General features: G+C 33.8%; 2 protein-coding genes across 2 annotated transcripts; both read left to right on the top strand.

Annotated features, from left to right (window-relative positions):
- The first annotated feature begins 878 nt into the window (after nucleotides 1–878).
- On the top strand, nucleotides 879–1235 carry LOC110720316 (auxin-responsive protein SAUR71-like). The gene has a single exon (XM_021899319.1). It carries the CDS (start codon nucleotides 879–881, stop codon nucleotides 1233–1235), a length of 357 nt encoding a protein of 118 aa, XP_021755011.1.
- Nucleotides 1236–4853: 3618 nt separating this feature from the next.
- Nucleotides 4854–5505, top strand: LOC110720512 (splicing factor 3B subunit 6-like protein). Its single transcript, XM_021899552.1, has one exon. The coding sequence runs from the start codon at nucleotides 4999–5001 to the stop codon at nucleotides 5368–5370; it is 372 nt and encodes a 123-aa protein (XP_021755244.1). The 5' UTR covers nucleotides 4854–4998; the 3' UTR covers nucleotides 5371–5505.
- Nucleotides 5506–9863: the final 4358 nt, after the last annotated feature.

The raw sequence follows: 9863 nt of genomic DNA, 5'->3' as shown, positions 1-9863 counted from the left end.
TTTTACGTTTTTTCATATGCTATGCCAATGACTATCTATTGTAATTTATAAGTAACGAATAATATAGTCATGCGGAAAATTGTTTGAACCGTCTTGATTTGTACTTTCAGTATATCATTTTTTTTAAAAAAATTATTTATTAAGAGTTAAACATATAAACAATTAAAGATTATGTGTATTGACATGTTGAAACTCATTTCATCCCACTTGTGAGTGTTCTATATTGAAGAAAGAGAGAGGTGTTTGCACTTTATAAGGTAGAGAAGTAACCCATACTATTGTCAATAATTAGTTTTAGTATGGAAGCTCATAAGTCTTGTTTGTGGACCAAACTCTCTTTCTTATTATTTGGATTGCCCAGACCCATTTCATATTGTTTCGAAATTTAACATGGTATCAGAGTCACCTAGATTTGTTGGGCCGTTTATAGTTAGGTATTTGTCAAACTACATATTGAACAAGTCAATAAGTCATGCCTATTTAGGACATGTGCATGATGATTTGATTTATAGAGATCGACTGATATGCTATAAGGTTCGTTGATTATTATGTCTTATGCTCTCGAGTCTTGAATGTCTTAATTCGTCATCTTTGACTTTGAATTATGTTGAATCTTCAAATGCATGTTCTTTTACATACATCATATTATGATAAAAATAATATATACTTCGTGCTTCGTTACATTTACTTGATAAAATAAAATAAAAAATACTCACGAAAAAGACAGCCGAGGAGCAACAACGACTATATAAATCATAAATTTGCAAAATATATATGCAAAAAATAGCCATGCATATATAATATTTCTCTCTATCTTCTTCAATGTTAACCAAAAAACCAAGGAGTAAATTTTACGTACTACACTACTCTTTACAATAATGGGGTTGATAGGGAAGATAGTTAGGAAGAGGGAGCAATATCTATCGATGTATTCACCATCTCGATACTCAAAAATATTTAGTGACGAAGAGAGTATACATAATAATAATCATCATAAACGTGAAGTTAGACGAGGATATGTGCCTGTTTTGGTAGGCAAGTGTGAGGAGGAAGAAGAGAGGTTTATGGTACCTTTAGGATGGATGAAGCATCCTTCTATTGTTGATTTGCTTCAATTATCCGCTAGTGAATTTGGGTATCATCAGCAAGGTGTTATTCAAATTCCTTGTGAAACACTTCATTTTCGAGTTGTTATGGAGAAAATTTCTTCCCAAAAGAAAGGTCTAAGATTATGAAATTGTTGCAGACTTGATCCCTAGATTTCAGGGATACGAGGTGGGAGCGATGTCACTACTCCATCACCTCAACCTCAAAAAGTGGGATTTTTTCAGGGTGAGACTTGAACCTTGCATCTCGAGGATGCGTGGTGACCCTTAGGCCACTTCACTAGGTTGTCTTCCTCAATTGCCTCCTTGGTTCTTGGGAAGATCATTTTCATAAAATATTTTGTGTAGGACGATATAGTATAGTAAGTTATATTAGTTGGTCTTACTTAAAAGAGAGAATTTTGTTATTGTATTTTTTAGTGTACAGAATACAAATAAGATCATGATTTTCACCTATTAAGCTAGGCCTTGTTTTCTCTACAACTTCATATTATGTATGATAAACGACAATTATCATATCCATTGTTTCACCCTTTAAAATCGAGGAGAGGTGTAATATATACAATATAGAACAAGGATATGTATGATGGTAAATTAGAATCAAATTTAAATCCCTTAGTTATCGGATGAAGTACTGTAATGGTGTATTCTACGGATAATGTAAATATTGGTCTTAGCTTGTTACTTATTGGCTAGCTTGGAAGTCAATTTTAAAGATATTCAGATTACTAATATCGTTTATAAGTACTCCATCTGTCCCCTTTTGATAGTCTCTTATGAGCATTTTTCACAGGAATTAATAAACACAAAAAAAAATAGTTAAAGTACATTGAAAAAGTAAATTGACATTGGGTATGCAAAAAAATAGAGAATGAAAGTAATAAAAGTACATGGAAAAACAAAATTTACATAAAAAAGTTAGATTTGCACAAATATTGTTGCAAATTTGAGGGAATTTTGGTAAAAAATTAATATTAATGGTGGTTGGAAAAAGCAAATGGGGTGAACATTTTTGGACTAAAATTTGTCCATAAAGGATTATCAAAAGGGGACGGAGAGAGTATGTTTTAAACTACCTCCGTTTCATATTATTTGTAACGATTAGACATTTTTTTCTATACTTTATGTCAAATCATTATAGATAATATAAAACGGATGTAGTAAGTGAGTTTGGACCGTTGGAACTTTGGATGTAGTAATTGAGCCACATGAAGACTATATGATGTTGATTTATTCAAATTAAGATAAAGACTCGATCATTATGATAACTTTTTTTTTTTTTTTGCTTGTAGGAAGTATGTCTCTCCTAATTTTCAAATTTATGTATTAAAATATTACCCATTCCATTTGAAATGTTAAAATCTTCAATAATGGTCATGTTCATGTGATTTGAAAATCATATTCTTGTATATACTACATATATCATCTATGATATGATATTTTGCTACAAAATATCTATCGCTAGTCACTAGTCAAGCCAAGAGTGCCACGTGGCATATGATGACTTTGCTTGACAATTTTTTTTTTTTTTTTTGGTCCTTTGTTGCATTATTATAAAGATAAAAATCCGTTAACCCAGAGAAGTATTTTTTATGTATTTGGGGAACTGGAGTGGCTACTTACAATTGTTATGCTGATGATTTATTATCCTCGAATTATTTTGACTTTCAATACATATAAGTTTAGGATAAAAAAATGAATTTAAATAAGGTATGTTCAAACAAAGCAAGTTTCAATATCAAACGCATTAAAAAATTCATCAAAAATAAATTTAGATTAGAAAAATTCAGCTCATCAAAGCAATTACAAACTTAAAAAAAAAAAGCAAATACAAACCTTAAATAGTCCATATTTAGGCATTTTTTTTTAAAAAAAAAGGGGAGGGGTGTACAACTAATAAATGATTTTACCTCGCCAACTCGTCATGTGCCCTATTGGCCTCATTTAGCACTTAGCAAATGAGAATGAATAAATGATCACTTTTGTAACAAGTACAACAACTATAGTTTTCCATCTATTAGGGCTCACAGTCTCTTTATTTTATCTGCTTCAAGGAAAATCGTTGTTAAGAGAAGAAGTAAATAAAGTAACAATTGACATTTAAGGGCCTAAGCTGAATTGAACTTATTAGAGTTAAACTGAACTGAATTGAAATTATTAAAGCTTAACTGAACTGAAGTGAAATGAATATTTTATAAGAGAAGGAAATTAAGAGCTGAACTGAACCGATATTATTAGAGCTGAACTGAACTTAATAGAGCTGAACTGAACTGAACTTATTGCAACTGAAAATAATCGTATGAGAACAGGCCCTTAGCCTAGATTTTAAACCGATAATAAATTTCCTCTTTAATTATCAATTCATGTTACAGTTTATTTAAAACTATGTGTCAATATTTTTGCAATGAATGATGAATAAAAAACAAAAGCTCTGAACTTGCTCTTTAATAAAAAACAATAATAATCACTTCATTTCATCATTTTCATACCTTGACTTGATTAATCTTTTTTTTTTTTTTACTTGACTTGATTAGTTGATTGTTTTAAACTTTGTGAGTTGCTACACTTTTGTACTACTAGACGAAGAAGACTAGACTAGAGTAGATCATGTAGATGGTAGATGTTCATGTACATGTGTAAAACATGTTGCTAGTTATGGAGGAGTATTTGTTTGACAAGCAAGTTAATAATCTTATTTAGTCTATGTTCGCTTCACTTTATTTGGATAAATTAATATAAGAAAAAAAAATATTATGCTTCGACAAGTTTAGCTATGAAAAATGGAGTTCAATTTATAGCTAAATATGTTAAGATAATGCTATAATATCTTTATGTCAATGACATTATAATTTATAAGCTCCAAATAAATAAAATTAGATGATTCAAATTAGTTGATTATACAATGAATACACTCTTAAACCCCCATTTTGACTTGCATAGTTTATAGACAATACTCATTGTGCCTAGCTTGAATGATGTCCATAGACCACACATAATACTCATGGAGATGGTCCATCAACTACCATGTCTCACTCTCACATGCCCGTGCAGGGTTATGGTGAGCTCAAGCTAGCTTGATTGACTCATGCCAACTGCATCATTAATGCATTAAGGGCCTGTTCTTATTGACTGAACTGAGCCGAACTGAACTGAATATTTTGAATGAAGTTAACAAATGAACTGAACTAAACTGAAAATAAGTTGAAGAGAAAAGTTTTAGAGCTTGTTCACTTCAACTTAATTTCAGTTCAGTTCAGCTCTAATCAGTTCAGTTCTTAATTTCCTTACTCGTAAATATTCATTTCAATTCTATTCAGTTCAGTTCAGTTCAGTTCAACTCCTGTATTATCCAATATTTTTATCGAGAGGCAAATCACGCAATAAATTGAATTACTAATGTGGGTCATTTTGTTTCTTATAGCATGAATATTATTGTTTCTAATAATTCTAATTTGTTTTCTATTTTTTCAACTAATACATTAAGATTTAGGAATATCCTGTGCCTGTTTTGGACGATAGAACGGGGGGAGGAGGAGGGGAAAGGGATTTCGAAAAGAAATTCGAGCCGTGCAAGGACGCGGGGATATAGCAAGTAAGCCGAGTAGTCATCCGATACGACGGATGGCTGACCCCTACAAGAAGAGGAGGCGGGCGCTCAACCCAAAAGGTTGGGGGGTGGTGAGGACTTTCCTAATTATCACTATATACAGTAATTTTTTTTACCGACGTACGGAAGTATAAAGCAATTTATCAAAACACCTTCTCAAACATCTCGTATAATAAACCATCAATTACAATTTACAATCGTCGGAAAACCCCAAACCCTACTCCTAGAAAAATCCCCAATTTCTCTTCTGCAATTCCCAATTCTTCACAACCCTAACCCTAATAAATGTCGATCAGCTTGAGGAAAGCCAACACTCGTCTTCCTCCTGAGGTGAACAGAGTTCTCTACGTTCGTAATCTTCCCTTCAACATCACCAGCGAAGAGATGTACGACATTTTCGGAAAGTACGGAGCAATTCGTCAAATTCGCGTCGGAACTAACAAGGATACTCGAGGAACAGCCTTCGTAGTGTACGAGGATATCTACGATGCTAAAACTGCTGTCGATCATCTTTCTGGGTTTAATGTCGCCAATCGTTATCTTATTGTGTTGTATTACCAGCCTGCTAAGATGAACAAGAAGATTGATTTCAAGAAGAAGGAGGAAGATCTTGTCAAATTGCAGGAGAAATATGGTGTTTCTACTAAAGATAAGTGAATTTTTTTTTTTCTGGGTTTTAGGCTTTTTAACGAATTGTATGTAAAATGCGGTTGAATTGATGGTATTGTATTTTCTGAGAATTAATACTGGTAATACTTAATATTTTAGTGTTATATTTTCGAGGATTGTTAATTTCTGTGTTATTGTTTGATAATTCTTGTTTTGATTAAATCAGTGACTTGCGGCATTATAATTTGAATAGTTGCAAACTAAAGTTAAGGAATATTAATGATGAGTTTTAGGAAAAAAGTTGAAGACGGAGGCAGTCCGATGAGAAGGGAGAACTGTTATTCTCTAGTGAAATCACCCCTGTAGTTTGCATTAAGCTACTATATATTTGTTATTGTACATGATGTCTTTTAGGAGCGTTTATCGCGTTATCTCTGTTTTGGGATCATCTGTTTTATTTTTGTTCCTATTTAGTTTTTGTGGAGTTTGATGGGGTTTCGAACATATAAGCTTTGTTTGGCTGTGATTGCTTATGGTTGTGCAAGATGGTCTAGCATGTCGTGTGTTATTTTTCGGGTTATAATTTATCAAGTGATCAATAAGTGATAGAGGATGAGGTTAGGATTGAATGGATTCATTAAGGTACACCATATGTTTGGGTGGACATTTTGCATTGGTACCTTATGGCTCATGCTAGTGATTAACTTTATCGTTTATTTTGTTGCTTTTGTCTAGATTGTTTCATGTTTTATATTCGAGGCATTTTGAAGTGATATTATTTTGAGGGCTTAGATCATTTTTTGGTATCTCTACTCTTTTGGGAGTAAATCTGTATGAAATTATCGGATATTTAGCTTGATATAGTTTGTGTGTCTTTTAGATTTAGGCTATGTACTTTACTTAGGAGTAATGAGTGTACATCTGGACCTCCCTAGATCTTGGTTTAGTGAGACATGAGAGTCATGCTGTGTTTTTGTTGCAGTAGTTAGCTCAACATTAGTTACAGAATTCCTAGTGCTTCTGAAAGAAGACTAAAAGGCTTACTTGTTTGTCCAAGTTGGGAATTTCAATGTTTCTGGAACCAAAAACAACTTTTTTTTTTTTAAACTAGGGAAGATACCTTTTCCCCTCTGTTTTAGGATCATGTATAGTATAACATATCTAATTCAACCTTTGAAATCTCCAAACAAAAAGCTTTGCATTTTAGTGGGATGGATGACACTTTGTCCCCGTGAGTGTTGGAGTTCAATGATGATGATAGTTATTCACTCTTGTTATATAATTATTGAGAAGTGTGAGAATGGAGGGAATAGGGTTTAGAATTGAAGTACAAAGCATCATTTTTGTAGTGATGTTCGAGTGCTCGACCCCATGATGCCAAGTTGGTGATTTTTGGCAACATAGCTAAAATTCATACATCTATTTGTAGACTAGTTATGGACTTATGGTTCAAAATCAATTTATATGGCATCAAGGGACACTCCACACATTCATGTCAAATTTTGGAAAAATTTCTTACAATTGGCCAAAAAGCGTGGATTATAGCCTTCAATTTTGGATTTTTTTGGATTTGGAAAGAAAATTTGTCGGGGTGCTTCCTATGTACCCTATGTCACCCCAGGATGCCATTTGCCTTCAAAAATTTAGCCATTTACAATTTACGCCTCCTTTCATAACCTAATTACCTAAGGCCACCATTAGACTCTATATGGTGGTGATATTGAATTACTTTGAATAGTAAAGATGTTTTTACGATTTAAAATGATATCGATATTGGCTTTGCCCTCATCAAGAATTCGCAAATGAAAGGAATATGTTATGTGAAAAAAGTGGTACTTCAGATTCTATGGAATTTTATTTTATTTTATTTATTTATTTATTTTTGTTTTTGGTTTTGTCTAAAGAATTGTTGATTTAAGTTTATGACTGAGCTGTGAAAACCTTTCTCTGTTCTATCTGTAGTTTTTTTTTTTTTTTTTTTTTTTTTGATAGGGCTTTTGCCTTTCTTTCATTAAGCAATGAATTTTAAATTCAGTGTCATGCATATGAATGGATTGGTGTGTGAAGGGTTTACTACCTAAATAATTTGAGTGGAGGGATTTTTTTTGGAGTAATAAGGTAACTCTTCAGTTTCTGTAAGATCGTGTTATTGTAAGTTATCCCCCAAAATTAAACTGCAGTGTTGCTGAATCAGATACTTAGCTCACCACTGCCCAATTCCATCCACACCTCCATGGCTCCATCCCTATTTACCCCTTTGTTGTTTTAGACCATATTGCCCCTTGAATTATTCCCCATTTCTCACCGTTCCAGGCTGGACTTTCTGTTAATTTTATTGTTATCATGTTCCATACTAGTAATAGCAGTAGGATCTTCTGAGTTTCTCATGCAATAGTTTCTTTTTTTTTTTCCGCATTAGTAGTCTCTGCTAATTTGCAGATAAATTCACATTTTACCTTGAATGTTAGGTCACTCCGTCACTGAAGGTTTTCATCATGGAATTATATGCTATTAAGCATCAATATGAGGGGTAGGGACAACATATCAGTGTAGCTAAGTTTTTAGTAGCTTGAAGAAAAAGAAAGGTTTATTTAGGGTGGAGCTTCTATAGAGTTACTTTTGTAGAGAATCAAGCCCTCAGGTAGAGCTGTCAAAAGTTGACCCGACCCGAAATACCAACTCAAACCCGTTTATTACCCGAACCATTTGAACCCGAAAAAATGGTAACCCAATCCCGACCTGAAACCAACCCTAGACCCGAGTTGACCCGAGTATGTGAGATCCGAACCCGAACCCGAACATGAACTGACTTGAAGATGAACCGAATGTAACCCATAAATTATTGACCTGAATCCAACCCGACTTGAACCGAAATTGACACAAACCCGTTTTAATCCGTTAAAATCCGAATTTAACCCAACTTTTTACTAAACTGACAACCCAACCCGAATTTAACCCAACCTGTTACAAACACGACCCAAAATCAACCCGACTTGTTATTAACATGATCCAAATTTAACTCGACTTGTTATTGACCCGACCCGAATTTTACCAGACCTATTATTAACCTGACCAAAAAATTTAACCCGATCGGTTACTAACCCGACTCTAAATGAACACGACTTGTTATTGACCCGACCTAAATTCAACCCGAATTGTTGATCAAAGCATTTTGTCTAGGTAGACCAAGTCGATCCAGGCCAGCAAAAGAAAGCAGCATCATCCTCAAATTTAAGAGTTAAATATAGTATATATTTGTTGTATGGTTAAAGGAGATAATTATCTTTCTAAATTATAGAATATATATTGCCATATATATTATAGTCAAAGGAAATAATTAGCTTGATAAAAATGATAATTATCTATTTATAGTTATTTGAACCCGAATATGACCTGACATGGAAATGTCCCGACCTAATTGTAACTTGCAAATTATTGACTTGAACATAATCTGACTTGAACCTGAGAATGACTCGACTTGAAATTTGACCTGACCTGATTATAACCTGCAAAGTGTTGACCTGAACCGAACCCGACTCAAACCCGAGATTGACCCGACCTGATTCTAATCCACAAATTGTTGACTTGAACAGAACCCGACTCGAATTCGAGAATTATCCTAACCCGTGAAAACCCGAATTAAACCTGACCTATTGTTCACCCGACTCGAATGTATCCCGACCTGTTAACCCAATCCAAACCCGATAAGAAGTATGGCCCGACGTGACCCGACTCAAGCATGACCCGACCCGACTCGCATAACTTATAAAATTAATCCGAAATTGACCCGACCCGAGTTGACCCGACCCACTCTTAGCGACCCAAACCCGACCCATTTACCAGAATTGACAACTCTACCCGAAACATCCAAAATTTCTCAAAAAACGTGGATATTAACCTTTAATTTTGGAAATTTTTTGACTTTTTCACCCTAAAATAAAAATTGCCAAAATGTTTACCATGGACCCTAATATCCTTCGGGAATCCAATTGGCTGGGTGGAACCATCTAAACGACCAATTTGCAACTTACACTGATTTCATTAACTCAAGCCTACCACGAACATTTATGACCACATATAATGATCATATATGGTTCCAAACGGCATTATATGACCCCAATATGTATCCCCTAAAATCTGAATTCTTTTTTACATCGGGCCCTAAAACATTCAAAATTTCTCAAAAAGCGTAGATATTCGCCTTAAATTTTGGAATTTTTTGACTTTTTTTTTTCACCCAAAAATAAAAATTACTGAAATGCTTACCATACTTCCTATTCCCCAAGGAGTCCAATTAGCTAGGTGGAACTATTAAATTTGCCTTTAAACGACCAATTTAATGGTTTACAACTTGCACCAATTTCGTTAATTCAAGCCTACCACGAACATGTATGAGAACATATAATGACCATATAATGTTCTAAACGACATTATAAGACCCTGAGATATATTCCCTAAAATCTCAATTCTTTTCAACACCGGTTCCGAAACATTTGAAATTTCTCAAAAAGCATGGATATGAACCCAAGATAAAAATTGCC

This window comes from Chenopodium quinoa, unplaced genomic scaffold, assembly GCF_001683475.1.
Source record: "Chenopodium quinoa cultivar QQ74 unplaced genomic scaffold, ASM168347v1, whole genome shotgun sequence".
NCBI classification, from domain to species: Eukaryota; Viridiplantae; Streptophyta; class Magnoliopsida; order Caryophyllales; family Amaranthaceae; genus Chenopodium; species Chenopodium quinoa.
Note: the sequence above shows the minus strand (reverse complement) of the source record. Positions and strands in the feature narration are given on the sequence as shown.